Source organism: Teleopsis dalmanni, chromosome 2 (genome assembly GCF_002237135.1).
Source record: "Teleopsis dalmanni isolate 2A chromosome 2, ASM223713v2, whole genome shotgun sequence".
Classification (NCBI taxonomy): Eukaryota; Metazoa; Arthropoda; class Insecta; order Diptera; family Diopsidae; genus Teleopsis; species Teleopsis dalmanni.
In genome coordinates, this window is record NC_051847.1 from 137,963,903 (window position 1) to 137,979,928 (window position 16,026).

The 16,026-nt window shown below is 31.7% G+C and overlaps 1 protein-coding gene across 1 annotated transcript in view; it reads right to left on the reverse strand.

The window, feature by feature from the left end:
* Positions 1-6: 6 nt before the first annotated feature.
* LOC119675814 overlaps positions 7-16,026 on the reverse strand; it is a 26,633-nt gene continuing 10,613 nt past the window's right edge. The window contains exons 4-14 of the mRNA XM_038087034.1: positions 13,992-14,102; positions 10,328-11,585; positions 3,984-4,074; positions 3,551-3,923; positions 2,867-3,467; positions 2,543-2,719; positions 1,877-2,069; positions 1,552-1,816; positions 1,305-1,482; positions 1,214-1,225; positions 7-1,132 (exon numbers count right to left, since the gene is read on the reverse strand). Of these exons, the coding sequence (XP_037942962.1) occupies positions 7-1,132; positions 1,214-1,225; positions 1,305-1,482; positions 1,552-1,816; positions 1,877-2,069; positions 2,543-2,719; positions 2,867-3,467; positions 3,551-3,923; positions 3,984-4,074; positions 10,328-11,585; positions 13,992-14,102 (4,385 nt within the window). The remainder of the gene's footprint in view (positions 1,133-1,213; positions 1,226-1,304; positions 1,483-1,551; positions 1,817-1,876; positions 2,070-2,542; positions 2,720-2,866; positions 3,468-3,550; positions 3,924-3,983; positions 4,075-10,327; positions 11,586-13,991; positions 14,103-16,026) is intronic.

The following is a 16,026-nucleotide window of genomic DNA, read 5'->3' on the forward strand; positions in this document are numbered from 1 at the left end:
TGTGCCCTATCTACTCAGCAGAACCTCTGCATTCAAAGTGAGCTCTGTGTTTTTCATATTATTTTCATCAATGGAAGTCGTGTTATTGGAAGTAGCAGAACCGGTGGTAGTAGTTGTGGAAGCATCAGTAGTTGTACTACCAGTAAATCCTAAACCATTCAGTGAACGCGAAGGCGCAGGCGAGGTAGGCGCAGATAATAATGGTGGTGAAGTTATGAGCATACTATGAGTAGTAGGTGGTGGCGATTGTGCTTCCACTGTTGAAGGTGGGCTACGATTGAGATTACTATCCAAACTGCTGTGATGCTGTGATGAAGCAGGTGATAATGGTATTTCTTCGATTTTCTCTAAATCTTGTGCGATTGATGTTGAGTTTTGTTTATGTGTACGGGTTTGTGTATTCTTTGGACTTCGCGCAGTATCATGTAGTATTGGTATGTCTAACATACCTGATTTATTTGTTATAGAAATCATATGTGTTGCCTGCAATGAGTTTTGATGAGTTTGAGAATATTGTTCTGACTTTGTTTGGGTATCATCACGATCTAAGCTGAATTGACGTCGCAGTAAACGGCTCGAACCGGGCTTACTGTCAAATTTTGCAGTACTGCTATGTGTACTGGCACCACCTGAACTGCTACCACCCGCACTATAAAGATATTTTCCATCATAGAATTGTGTAAGATTACTTTCGCTGGGACTAAGACATTTGTAGTGATTATATGGTGAACTCAAATCCATCATTTCTTCAATTTTTTTGTAAAGTCGTGATGAAGAACCACCAGCAGAGGTAGGTAAACGATTAAAGCTATTTGGATTCAATAAACTATCAGGTGTTAGTTCAGATAATTTACGAGATTGTGGACTAGCACTTGGAGTTTTCATGGGAAATTCCGGACATAGCGTCATATTCGGACTTATTGTGTTAGTAGATGTGGAATCAAGAGAGTATGAATTTGGTAAATTCGATGAGCAGATGTCAACATTGGCTGGTGGAGTTATTTCCACTTTAACCTCCACAGATTCTCCAGCTAGTGATGATGACTGGCTAGAAGAAGGATTTGTACTGTTTCGTGATTTATTCGCTTGTGCTTTAAGTCTAATCGAATTGCGTATTAGTGATTCATCCAAACTGTTAAAAAATTTGTATAAATAAATAACAAAGCTAAAGTATTGGAAAACCAAAAAAAAAATGTAAAAGCTCGAAACCTACCCATGTGACTCGCTTTTGTTAGTACAGGCATAAAGTGTGTGCAATATGTTAAAATAGTTATTTGGAATAAATATTATAAAAATAAACTTACCCTATTGGAGGTGGTGCGGGTAACGGTTTATCGAAACCTTTCTTGCCTAGAAGCCAAAATGTGTTCATCATACCTTTGCCTTTAATTTCGATAAGTCCACGTTGTTCTATAACATAACCACCACGTGCCTCGAGACGATCACGCGTTTCCTGAGACATATGAATGCGCCAAGAGGAGCCTATGGGATGGAAAACAAATACACATAGAATGCAAGGTAATTATTGAAATATTTGTATTAAGGCTTTACCTGTAGACTCCATTCTTGATGCAGTATTAACAGTGTCTCCGAACAAGCAATACCTAGGCATTGTAAGACCTACAACGCCTGCACAGCAAGGGCCCGTATGTAGGCCGATGCGTAGTTGCAGTGGTACACCAGGTAAGTGTTTTACATTAAAGCGACCGCTTTGGTGTAGTAAATCCAAAGCCATCGTTGCTATTTGCTCGGCGTGATCGGGTATTTTAACTGGTAAGCCACTTACAACCATATATGCATCCCCAATAGTTTCGACCTTTTGATTTTATGTGAGATTAATTTAAATATATATAGTTAAATAGATAAGAATATTTACCTTATAAACATTATAAGCATTGATTGTTGCATCGAATATCGTATAAAGATCATTTAATAAATCCACAACCTGTACGGGACTGCAGTGTGCGGCAATCGTTGTAAAACCAACGATATCACTGAAATAAATTGTTACATCAGAAAATTCTTCCGGATCTACAGCTAGTCCCATTTTCAGCTTTTCTGCTACGGAACTGAAATACAAAGAAAAAAATAGAAATATATAAAATCTAATCATGTTACTTCATTCAACAATTTCAAATGGTAAAAAATTGACTATTTGAAGGATTAGTATGAAATAAATCTAAACCAAAGGCTTGACAGTGCCACTTTAGCAATTTTGATAATTCTTAAATTGATTTAATATATAATTTTTTAATAAATATATATATATACATATATAATACATTACGCTATGTTTTTATCACAAGCCGTAAATTACATTTTAGATTTCATTATTTTAGGCATGAAACGTAAGGATTAAATAGTACAGAGTCAAAAATTAATCTTATATTGAACATTATAGATATAGATATAAAATACATATATTTTAATCAAGTCAAATTATGACTAAACTCTGTAGATATGAACTATGAGGGCAATTTACGTTCAAATCTTCATAACATTTATAATCGAATACAAAAAATAGTTTTTCATGTCCGCTCACCTCGGTAACATTCTGTTCAACAGCTGTTCAGTCTTTTTCCTTTCGATATCCAATTGCTCTGTGCGCTCTCTTATCAGTTCTTCCAAATTGTTTGAATATTTCTCAAGCATTTGAAACATTGTATCAACAAAATTCACTTTTCGTCCATGATTTAACATTTTAAAGCGCTCATAAACTCTGCAGTGTCGTAAACAACGTCATTATTATGATTATCATTATTAACATTAAAATCAACGACATCATTAAGCATTTCAAAGGCATAAAATGAAAAATCAATAAAATTCAATTTAAAAAAATACCACTAAAAAATTTATTTTTACTCACGAATTAAAGTCCGGACGCATCTCTGGTTGTTCAGCCCAACATTGACGCATAATGTTAATAGCCTCTGGCGGTGCAGCGCCCTTTGAGACGGATGGTCGTATAAGCGGTGGCGGTTTTTTAATTTTTGTTATTATCTCTTCGGCGGATAATGATAGCATGCAATACGGTTCACCGCGTACAACAACCTCTTGCATAATGATGCCGAACGAGTAAACGTCACCCATTTGTGTGCCGGATACGCGGCTATGATGGTGATGATGTGATTTCATTTGGCGCAGCAATTCAGGCGCTGTCCATAACAGTTCCTTTGCTGTACGCGGTTGAGGTGTTAAGCCCTGAGCCTCATAAAAAGTCGACAATCCATAGTCGGTTATTTTAAGCACCCAACGTGCATCTACGACACAATTACGTGATGTGAGCGCACCATGCACACGCTGCGGTGAGGTGTGTAAATAACGCATACCGCGTACAAGGTCAGTCAGTAGACTCAAACGAAAAGACCAATCTAATTTAATTTCATCCATGATGAGCACATCTTGCAGTGAACCGCGCGAGCAGTAATCAAACACCATTGCCGTGCGACTCGGATCTGAAAGCCAACCTGTGCGCACAAGCGGAAAATAAATGAAAATAAATTAATATAAAAAATAAAATACAAATAAAAAATGTTTTCATATTATTCACCAATTAGAGGATTTATGTTTTCGTGTCGTAGTCCATGTGCCATTACAAGTAAGTCCATGGCTTTCGATTTCAGCTCTGTGGAGCCACTCAATGGTATTTCCTTTAATTGCACCAAATCACCATTATAACGTGCGCGCATATCCAACAATGCGGGATTATGTCTAGCTAAGCTTCCTGCACCTGTAGCACTCTTACCATTTACTGTAGCTGTAGCAGTGGTAGTTGTGCCTCCAGCGCCTGGTATTATTAAACCCAAATTTTTTAAAGAACCTATTGAACCTTTCAGTAAGTCTGGTTTATCAACTTCAGGCCCTCCAAATTCTTGTAGTTGTTGTAGCCAACAACAAAGCATAGCTTCAATACCTTCATCAACCTGTGGAAAAAAATTTCAGTTCAGTTGATACTGTGAAAAAAAAATAATTGAAAAGTTTACCCTGCGTGAGTCCACAGGAAATACAAAGTCACTGGGCGATAGCACAATTTTATTAGGTCCCTTTGATAAACGTTTCCGTAGAAAATAATTTCTGAAATAATTAATGATATAAATAGTTTATCAGTTTTTTCCATTCAAATTTGGATAAAGCAATAGTTTGCCGTTTGTGATGTTAAAAGTTTCAAGCAAAATATTGTAACTCTATTGAAGTAATAATTGTAAGAATAAGTATTTTTTAGGAATAATTTTCAAAATAATAGAGGAGGATGTACTATATGATGTATGAGAAAAAAATTAAGAAAATAATCAAATATTATACAGATTATATACAGTTTTCTAAGAAAAAATATCATCTTTTTGAAAACATTTACATTAAATAACTAAAGTTTTCAAATTCATATAAAGGGCTTACATATTGAACAGAAAATTAAGGATCCCACTATTATTTAAACAGGAGACCTACCTTTCAGAATTTAAGTCATATTGAAAGAATACAATCTACATTTGTAGCCTTATATAATCAATAAAAATGGAAAATAGTCTTATGTGAACTAAACTCATTATATGTATTTATGAACATAATCACAAACACTACACTAAAAATGAAAGTGACATGTCCGAAACACTAAAATAGTGTACTACATATTTTCGACATCTCATGTAAAGTATTTAATGTTCTCGTTGTGTTCTTTTTACGAAGGTAGTGAACTTTTTAATGATCATTTCTTGAAGGTAGAGAATATTAAGTGTATTTTTAGTGTCTGTCGAACAAAACGTTTTGAAAATGTTTATAATGTGCATTGTTGACAATTTAAATCGTGAACTAGTTTTTAGTTTATTCACACTTACGGCAATGCTGCTTCATTCACCATAAAACTTCAAAATTAAAAATGATATTGTATTGAGACGCATGCTAAGAGTTCCATGAAGTATTAGAAATGAAAACGTACACAAGGCTTTGAGTCGAGAGTTTGCCAAATTACATCAAGGACTGACACTAATTTAGAACGGCAATCTCTTAAAATACATGAAATGAAATATTTCATTGATAAAATATAGTAGGCTTTGAACAATATTAAAACCACCGAAATAACTTATTGTCATAATACAATGAAGCTCTTATTAAGACAGTCACTATATGATCTTCAAAATCAATAAAATATTGCATTGGGATGCATGCAAAGAGTTCTATGCAATATCAGATATAAAGATATACATAAGAGTTTGAGTCGAGAGTTGGCAGAGCGCTTTAAAATTGTTCGATTCTGTGGACGATTAAAATAATTTTGAACTACACTCTTTTAAAACAAAAGAAATATATATTCCATCAGAAAGATACGTTAGGTTTCAAACTATATTAAAGTCAAACTATATTAAAATAATGGAGCTCTTAGTACAATGAATCGCCCTAGTGCTCATAGACAGTACTGAGTAAATGTGTTATAGACGCTAACTCGCAAAGAAGAAGAAGAAGAGACTCAAGGTTTGGAAGATATCATGCTTTAAAGATAGTTTTTGCAAAAATTTTCGAATGCTTATGTGGAAAAGCTTAAACCTTGAAAATTTCTTTTTAGTTAACCTTTTAATTTTTCGTAGAAATCTATCTTAACTAATAATTCTGTTTAAGATTATTCATCCTGTTATGCACCTTTTAAACCCTGTATTTTGCAAAATTGCAAATAAGTGTTCCATTTTCTTTCTTATACGATTTCCTTCGTTACTCGGAATTTTTGAAGTGAGTACCCTATAAAATCTTAAGCCAAAAAAAAAGCTATTGCTATAAACAAATTGTTTTACATCTTATTCACAAATATATAAACTTAAACCTAATTTGTGTCTTCGATTACTATGCCCAAAAAATTGAAGATAATACTAGATTTATTGAGCCTAAATAATACATTAATAATTTTATATTGAATAAATAGTTAATCAATATTCAGGATAACTTTTGAGCACACAAAGAGTGTCAGAGTTAGTACAGGACAAGCCTTATACTGTTTCCATTGAAAAATTGATTTTTTTTAATGGTTTCATGATGCCGTAGTTTTTCTCATTATTATTTCATATATTTTTTGTTTTGTACTTCAATTCATCTAAGTAAAGCCAACTAACAAGCAGATAAGGAAGCTTTTAAGGATAATGATGAGGATGAATTGAACAAGGAATTGTGTGAAATCATCTTTGTGCAAGAAAGTAAATATTGGAATTGTTTATTTATTGGCGTAATTTATCAAACATGTTTAGTAAGTTTAAGTTAAGTTTAAGTCAGTGTAAAATTAGCAAAAGTTAGACGCCCATCTAAAGATAAAGAAGAAATCATTACATTTTTAACTTTTTTACTTAGAAGTTAAACTTCCATTAATTGAATTTCTTATTAACGGCATTCAGAGTAGACAAACTACATAAACAGCATTAACAAATGCCAAAGTTTAAATTAATTTAATTTGTTAAGTATTTTCCGTGTTAGGATGAAGTTCCAATCATTCAGATAATGCGAGCCGAAATGTTTTTGTTTTAACTTTGGTACGAGGGAATCGTGCGTACGTGTGCGTCTGCAGTTGGGTTTCATCCTGTTTCCAGGCTTTTGTTTTCAGTACAAAAGCAAATTTAACGCTTAATTAATAAATAAACTGTAATTGACATGGCATAAATTATAGACTGAACCTGATACCTGTCCGGAAATGTTACGATGACTGACACTTTTAAAGTGCACATAATGGATTCTAAATATTTTGAAATAAATTTTAAATAAAGCAACGTTTTTAAAATTTTATAGTTTGAAATAAATTATTTTTAAACAGTTTTGACGTAGTAACAATTTAATATAAAATTAAACTATATATTCTCTATTATAATGTATAACTATGAAAGCTATTCGAAGTTCAATAATCTTGATATTAACATACCGATCATTAATATGGATAAATAATAATGCTAGCATTTATGCATTTAAAGTTTATAATAAATTATTTTTAGGAATTTTGAGGTTATAATAATTTAGTATAATATTAAACCCCGCCCTAACAATCCTCAAATTCACTTTTGGACTCTCAGGAAGATATGCTGATTTAAGGTCCGTCATCAACTAAAAGACAAATAAATGATATGATTTTTTAGCCTAGTTAAAGTCTAGTGTGGGGTAGAGATAAGCCTCCCAGCCATTATAGAGTAAAAGTGCGTAATAGCACTAACTCAAGAAGAAGAATCAAGAAGAAGAATTAAACCATATGTTCTTTATTGTATTAGTATAAAAGATACTCGAAGTTCCATAATCTTGATTATAATTTTCCGATAGTTAATATCATATATGCATAAATGACATACGCATATCATGTATGCATAAAGAAACAATATTGTATATTTATTTATTGTTTCTGAATATATATGAAATATACCGACCAATATCAAAATATTATTGGATGATGATTGGATTCCATAAACGTTACATATATAATAAATAAATGTATATGATTTCAAAGGCAAATCACAAATAATTAATTTTTCAAATATTTATTGTGTTAAGATATAAGTTGACTGTGCTCTTACAATGGTTTATAGAAACAAAAATCATTATCTATGAGGATAATATGCCGGCTCACACCGTTTAAAAAACCACAACCAGAATCAATGAAGATAAAATCGTTAAAAGCATAATCAATAATATTATCTTCATATCAAAATTAATTTATTCTGCGTTTTACATTTGGTTTTACATCAAAAACCTCTATAGATTAGGTCGTGTTGGAGTAGCGGCCTTGTATCCCAGAAAGCTCACTTGAGCACAAATAATGGCCCATTGTAGCACCACAGGAATAGCGTTGGTTCATACATAGACTATACGACCAATACCGAAAAAGGCAACGACATCCCCTTTAGATAAAAGTAAACCAACCTGACAGTTCGGTTAGAAAAGAGGACCCTAAAGTTTTTGATCTTCTCCTAGTTAAAGATGGGCATTGAGATATGAAATAAAACATAGTTTTCTCTTCGTCCTAAGAGTCATAACCACCACAAAGGTCAGTATAGGTAGGACCTAGTCTCATAGTATGCTTCCTTATTATGCTGTGGCCCGTCAGTACAGTTGCTATAGTGCTAAGCAGGTACCGCTTTAGTTGAAGTAGCTGGCTGGTACACTTTTTGTACAAATTAGACCAAATCAACCTACAGATCTGACAGCAGTACAGATTTAAGCTGACAGTTCGTCAGCCCAGTGTATCCTGAGATATCCTAATGACCAGAAACCCAAATGAGTTGAACCTTAACGCGCCTAGGTAGCTCATTAAGGAAAGCACGGCAGTTTTGAAGTATGATTGGTGTGGTTGAAGTGCCTATTAGTGATTTAATGGTACCTTGGCTATCCGAAAAGATTGAAATAGTTTTTCCGGGGATTTCATAGCCAAGAACACATCTTACAGCATAATGGCAATCGCCTTTACTCCTGCCTGAAGAACGCTGCAGTGATTTGGGATTCGAAGCGAAAAACAATCACCCATTCTTTCATAGAAAATGAGATAGGCAACTTCTTTGTCTATTTTGGAGCTGTCTCTGTAAACATCTACCATGTTAAGAGAAACTGCTTTGAAAAGCGTCCAGACTTCCCTACTAGGTATTAGACATTCGAACCCCTGGTTAGAGTCTGCGTAGGAACACATCTAGTCAATTGAGACGGGTACTGGAAGATTCTAGTTCAGTATCCTCGCGTGCCCTCAATCAAATCTTGGGTAGTAAGAAAGAGCGTTTAATCTCATTGCCACTATTTTAGATTACTGTTTTACAAGAATCTGAGATGGCAGCAGAGCAAAGAGGGCTTTGGTGTGGGTAGAGTGTAGAGCTCCAGTGATTTGTAAGGCAGCTATTTTTTTTGTTATGTCAATTAATTTTGTGTAGCTCGCATTTTCTGTTGTTTGTCACCAGAAGGCAGCCCCAAATACAAGGACTAGTAATGACTAATAATGGCTGTGCAGAGTTAAAACATCTATAGTGATAAACAATTTTCGTTAATAGTTGTCGTAGGGGGATTTTTGCAATTCTTCTAGGATTGGACTGGGGACTGAGTAAAAAGTTTTTTTTACAATAATTCATATTCTCATTTACATTCCGCGAACTAAGTAAACGTAGTATAAATAACTTTACTAATTATTGATATAATCAAGTTTTATGTTTTTAACAATTGTTAATAGTGAATTACAAAAACAAAATTTAATGTTAATTTTTTTGCTGATTTTAAAGCTATTTTGAGAATTATAAAATATTCCTCATCAAGCGATCTTTGGAAATATTTATTTATTTTATAAGTTTGTATATAATTACTGGAATACGATATAAATGCTTAGAATCTGGAATCTAGAAACTGAAGCAAGACATCCAATTTTTTTACTAAACGAATCAAAGTTGTTTAATAATTTTTCTGAATCCTTAGAAAATAATCATGCAAGCAATTTTCATTAGAAAATGTTTACAAAATAATAATTAATATATTCAATTTAAACATTGAATTTAATTGTTGGTTTTTATTTTTGCTAATATGTACTCTACAAATAAAAGATTTAATTAATTGCTTCAATTAGTAATAATGTATGAAATATTTCCTTTACAATTATAACTCTTTTATACGCCTAGAAATACATAAATGAAATGTCGGTCATCTTAAACCAATTATTAAATGTAAAAGCGATATCTGAATTAAACATTCAACTCTTCTTTAATTTCCATTCTATTGATATAAGTTATTTCTCTTCAAATTGTATTTATTTTTAATTAGAGTAAATCCTCATGGCAAATATTATGTAAAACAACTGGTAATGCTTGAATGCTTAGTGAATATGTCTAATTGCCTAAAAGTATACTTGAATATTCTGCAAGCAAATTATTTGCTTAAGTTACGCTTCTGCGGTTACTCGGTAAAGATTGCACACAATCTTAATTAATAAACCCAGAAGCAGTCAAATCAATTTCGTCTGTACTTACTGTAACTGACTGAATATATTTATTATTTGCGTGGGTGTGTGACTTGATATCGATTAAAAATTTGAAGAGGTTCTTCCACATATATTCGAGACATGGCTGAAATTTAAATAGAGCTCCGAGTGCTGGAATATATTTGATTTGGCAGTGGCATAAATTAAGATTCATGTTATTTTTACCGAGATTATTAAATAGAACTTGAACAAATTGTGGGCGAGAACTTCAGGCATAAACCTATCAAGCTGAATCAATTAAACGGATTCATAAGGATACTGGCAACTAATGGCGAAAATTTTAATTACGCAAAATTCAAAGTTTTGTGGGGGTAAGGATTTAATTGCTTTAAACTTTATGGTACGCTTTGTGGCATTTCAACTTACCTCATTGCGATGCCGGCAGCTACGCTCGCTGCCACAATTATGAGCAGAATACCCACGCAAATGGCAACAACAGTCCAACAGATCGCACCGCACTGCCACAATTGTGCGGTGCTTAATTGTAGCCAGTCGTCGTAGCCGGGCAATATGGAGTGAGTGATGTAAGTGTTTAAGTTGATTTCATGCTGTTCCAATATAAGCAGAGGTCGCCACTTGATGGTGTCATTATGGTACTTGTTGCCATTGTTGCCATTGTTACCGTCCTTACCGTTCCTACCGTTGTTAGTGTTGTTGGGTATGTTGTGCTGCCGCTTCGAGTTTTCCACATGACTATGCATTGTAGCATCCAATATTTCAGTAACCGCATCAATTTCTACAATACCGCCATTATCATTTCCACCACGTACCACATCCAATACAATAAAATCATATTTTGGCAAATGCAAACTGACATTCGGTGGTGCGGAGCTGCTGCCGCGCTGACTTGTATTTGTGGCACGTAACACATTGGCAATTATAAAATCGTAAAAATTGAAAAAGTCTATAAAGTTGCGTAAAATTGCGATTTGTTGCTTCTGATGTTTGTCATACGCCTGAGTTGGTTTGTGCAAGTGACAAATATCCTCCAAAATGTTACGTAATTCGCTGGCAATTTCCTGTTCCGTTTCCGTTGTAGCGAAGCTATTTGCGCTAAGATTATTGGTAAGCGCATATGCAGCACATTTTTGTGCAATGCTCTCGTAATTTTGACAAATATTTACAAAATTTGTTGGATGCATATTCGCAAGAGGACACTCATGTAACTGAGATAAACGTGCCATTGTCAATGTTGCACTATTAGAACCGTGGTGGGACTGTTGCAAAATCCTAGTCATTGAGCTATCCAAATGCATGGGCCAATTGGCATTTGTGTGGTATTCTTGATACGTTTCATTACTCTCACTACTTCCGTTGGCGGCGGAACTTAGCGCCTTCCAGAGTCGTAGCTGCCGGAAGTTCTGCACCATTTCAATGCCATTATCTTCAAATGCCACATTGAGGAAGTGACGATATTTATCGCTTAAAATTGTGAGCAGTAACAGATTTGACATCAGAGCTGAATTGGCTTTAATATGCGCCAAATTCTTATAGAAACGATTTTCGGCATTAAATGAAGTGGCAACGACATCGATGAGTAGCACCTTTGTATGCTGTAAAGACTCCAGTTTACTCAGTAGCTGCAAGGTGCTATCGTCATTCATGTCAGCCGTAATAATAATAGCTAAAATTGAATAGAAAAAGTTAAATAAAATACATAAAAAAGGTAGAAGAAAATTTATTAGTAGAAGTAGGTAAATGAATATTAAATCGTACTTAATAGTAAGCAAAATATTGTAAAAATGAATTAGATATAAAAAAAAATTAAAATCAATTTAAGAAGAATGAATTTACATAAATATACACAGCGTTATTAAAATGAACAATATTATTTTATGTACGTAATAAATTCCAATACCTAAAAATATTTTATTAAAATCATAATTCGTCAATTACATAGATTCGTTATTGGAATATGATATAGATGTAATTGTTTAATTTTCATAAAATATTTCAAAATGTAACAAAAGCTTTGTTATTAAAATAAGTATTATGTGTATGTGACAGTTATGCTAAAATCTGTGCTATTAATTTCATTTCTAACCAGAAGGCACATTATAGCTTTATTAGTAGGATATCTTTCAAGGATATATCTTTGAAATGAAAACATTAATATAATAGGTTATTATCTATTTACGATTATTGTTATTAGATGGTATTGGTACCTAAATACATATCTGGCAACACTATTCCGATTATGTGAAACGAACGCATGCTTGAAAGAAGACATTTCACGCTACATTATCTTTGTAAAAGCACATCGCTTATGTAAAAAGTTATGATTAAAAAATAAGTGAAATATCAGTGCCCCTTCATAAATGATAAATGAGGCCTTGATTAAATGCAAACAACGTTGTGCTTGGTGAGATTGGAGGGAAATTGTCTCGAATGAGTGACTCCAGGCTGGTACAAGGAGCATTTCGGTTATTTATTGCTCATAACTCAAAAGAAGTAAATTCATGGAACTTGATTGGGAATTTTTTATGTATCCACTGTCTGACTAATATTCATTTCTTTACAAAACTCTATTTGTTTATGGTAAAAATTGCTCAAGTCATGAGCTACTGAAAATCATAAACCAGAGAAGTACTACGATTATGAATTATGAAGTCACCTGAAAAATGGGAAGAGGTTATAAATATTAATAGCCAATACATACTTGTTTAAAAACGATTATTATTAAGGAAATTTTTATTAAAAAATGTACCAAAAAACATGTGCGGTTTTTTATATCTTTACCCTTTTACCCTTTTGTGGCTTTTAGATCGCTCAATACAGGATCTTATCTCCAAAGAGTATATCCTATAAAAAAATCTTGTAAGACTACTAAATAGATAGATATGATATAATCTGAATTATTATGAAAAAAATTTAAAGTGATTTTATCAGAAATTTATATGCGTATATATATTACGTATTTTATGTGACTTATTTGATCAATAAGTATTATTAACAACTGTGTCCAATGTATATGACGAAAAAGTTTATACATCAAAGTTTATTCATCCATTCAAAAGCAGGTATACGTGGGAATATATGTACTAATAAGAAATTAAGTTTTGTTATATAAAGTTATGTCAATTTAATCTTAATCAACTTGATTATGAACTTAAAACATTTTTTAAGATCTTCAAACATGCAAAAAGCAGAAAAATTAAAAAATATTATATATTCTTTAATACTTTAATACCTTAATTAATACAAAAAAGGAAAATTTTTAAAAATTTAGATAAAATAAAACAAAATAAATGAAAAAAAGTAAAATATAATAAAATATCATCAGTTTAATAAGTTAAGCACAATCACTTTACAAATTTCAACCGAAATGTGTAATTTTCAGTCATTTACCATAATTTATTTACTAAAATAAAGTAAAATACCAAATGTAAAATAAAACAAAATAAAATTAAAAATGTAAAAGCAAAATAAAATAATAAAATAAAATAAAACAAAAAAATCGAAAAAAAAAATTAAATTGAAACAAGTAAAATAAAGCAAAACAATATATAAAAAAAAAAATTAACTTAAATTTGTTAATAAAATAAAACCGAATAAAATAAAACCGAAATTAAATTAAATTGAAATATAACAAAATACTTTTTTATTTTGTAAAAATTTGTAATTACAATAGCTTGCAGTGGTCCATGTTATATAGACATAGAGTCCCTGTTGGACGAGTACTCAACAGAGTACAATCTCTTGGTAAAATTTGTCAACAGCGTGCAATTTCTGACTTTAAGTTGATACGAATATTTTAAACCATAAAATATAATAGGCTAATATAAAACATGAAAATAATAAATAGTAAATATAAATAGAAAAAATAAAAAAGACTATGAAAAAATTTTAAAGAGTTAAAAATAATTCCACTGAAAATTATACAATTTTTATCCAAAATTTATTTTAAATTGTTTTTACTTATGTTTTTGCTATTTTTCTTATTTCTGCTCACGCAAAAGGGTTTTTATTTTTTTTCATGGATTTTCAATTACGGTTTCTACTTTAGTTCAGAATTTTATATCCTTCCTACCTTTGCCGATTTTGTCATCTGCATGCAAGTCACGTACGTCTCCGCCAATTTGAATTTTGTGTGGTATGTGTAGGTTGGCAGCTATGGCCAAGGGTAAGCCCCAATTTTCATCTGTAAAAAATAAAAAAATTGATAAATAAAATGAAATAAAAATAAGTGTTCTTATAAGGAAATTTTGAGTGTTTTTAATAATTTTGTGTTTTCATTTTATCAATTTGTAATAAACATAAAGGAGTTTATATTCCTAAAATAGTATAAAGTAGAAAATCATTTCCGTAGGATTAGTATCTTAATAATGATAGTAATATATTTATACTATTATTTTTGCATCAATCTATTTTTATTATTTTATCAAGATATTATGTTTAGCAATATTTTATTAAGAAATGCTTAATAAATGCTTTATGCTTTTTAAATGCATATTAGTTAAAATGTATTTTAACTTTATAATGGCGCCCTATTCGTAAATGTTTTATGAACCTTTAAATCAAAGGCTTTGATAACTATAAAACAAATGTTAATTCTATGTCTGTTAAAGACAAATCATTTTACAACACTGTGTTCTAGTACAAAAAATGATTCAGTATTGTAGCAAAAAAGTCAGAGGGCATATTTGGGGTGCTGAAGATATCGCTCCTCTTTTGTATTTTGCTCCATTTGCGCGGACTAAAAACAATCCTCTAAATGTATTGATATGATATACTGTGAATACCGACAACGTAATCACTTATTGAGAAATAAAGATTTATATATTTCTTATTTTACAGTATACCAATAATTATTTCATTTAAAAAATCCACACAATAATGTTGTTTTAAATTATATAAAAAAAAAATTAAATTAATTTCTTTAATTATGCTTGTAGCATCCATATTTGATTATAATTAAGCCAACAAAAATTACTACACAACCAAAAATTTTGCTCGAAATGCTGTTATAGAAGGTGTGAATTTTGACATTATAACATTATTTTAACTTTATAAAACTTTATGAATGGAGTTTTATAAAAATTATAAGTAAAAGTAGTTACGTTACATCTTATTTACATTATTAAACGATTTCATCCTACAGTTAGTAATCAATGATCTTAATAAGCATGTTGTATACATACCACATGAGAATTATTATTTTAAATATTTATAGAAAATGAAAATATTATAGCTTATGTGTAGAAGCTTTATATAAAGATTGCGCATTATAAATAAAAAAAGATTTTTTACTTGCGTGAGAACTATCAATATCGATAACTATGGTTTGACAGCGGAGAATATCAAACTGTTTCGACATTTCTCTTCATTAAGATTTGGCAAGTCATCATGAATCGTTTAACGCTAAAACAACGCTTCCAAATTGTGAAAATTTAGTTTTACAAAAATCAATCTGTTCGCAAAAACCATAGAGCATTTCAGCCATTTTACGGTCAACATAATTTCTATTTAAATGGCTACGTTAATAAGTAAAATTGCCGTATATGGAGCGAAGATAATTCTCAAGCCGTTAACGAATTCTCATTACGTCCATTAAAATTGACTGTTTGGTGCGGTTTACACGCTGGCGGCATTATCGGTCCTTATATCTTTCGAAATGAGGAAGGAGCTGCCGTTACGGTGAATGGCCAGCGCAATAGAACCATTCTGAGTGAATTTTTGTTTCCAAAAACTAATCAGTTAAATATCGGTGACATTTGGTTCAAAGACGCAAGACGGCGCAACTTGCCATATAGCTTAACAATCGATTTATTGTGAAAGCAATTTGGTAACAATTTCTTTTCCAGAAGATGTCGTGTTAACTAACCGTCTCGTTCGTGCGATTTAACGTCTCTCAATTACATTTTATGGGGCTATATTAAGTTATTGGTTTATGCTGACAAATTAGCAACTCTTGAAGCATTGGAAGCGAATGTTCCTACTGCCATTGACGGCATACGGCCATATTTATTGCAAAAAATAGTCTGATCTGAAAAATTGGACTGATCGAATGGACTATGTACATTGAAGTCGCGGCGGACATTTTTTTTTTTTTTTTTTTTTTTTTT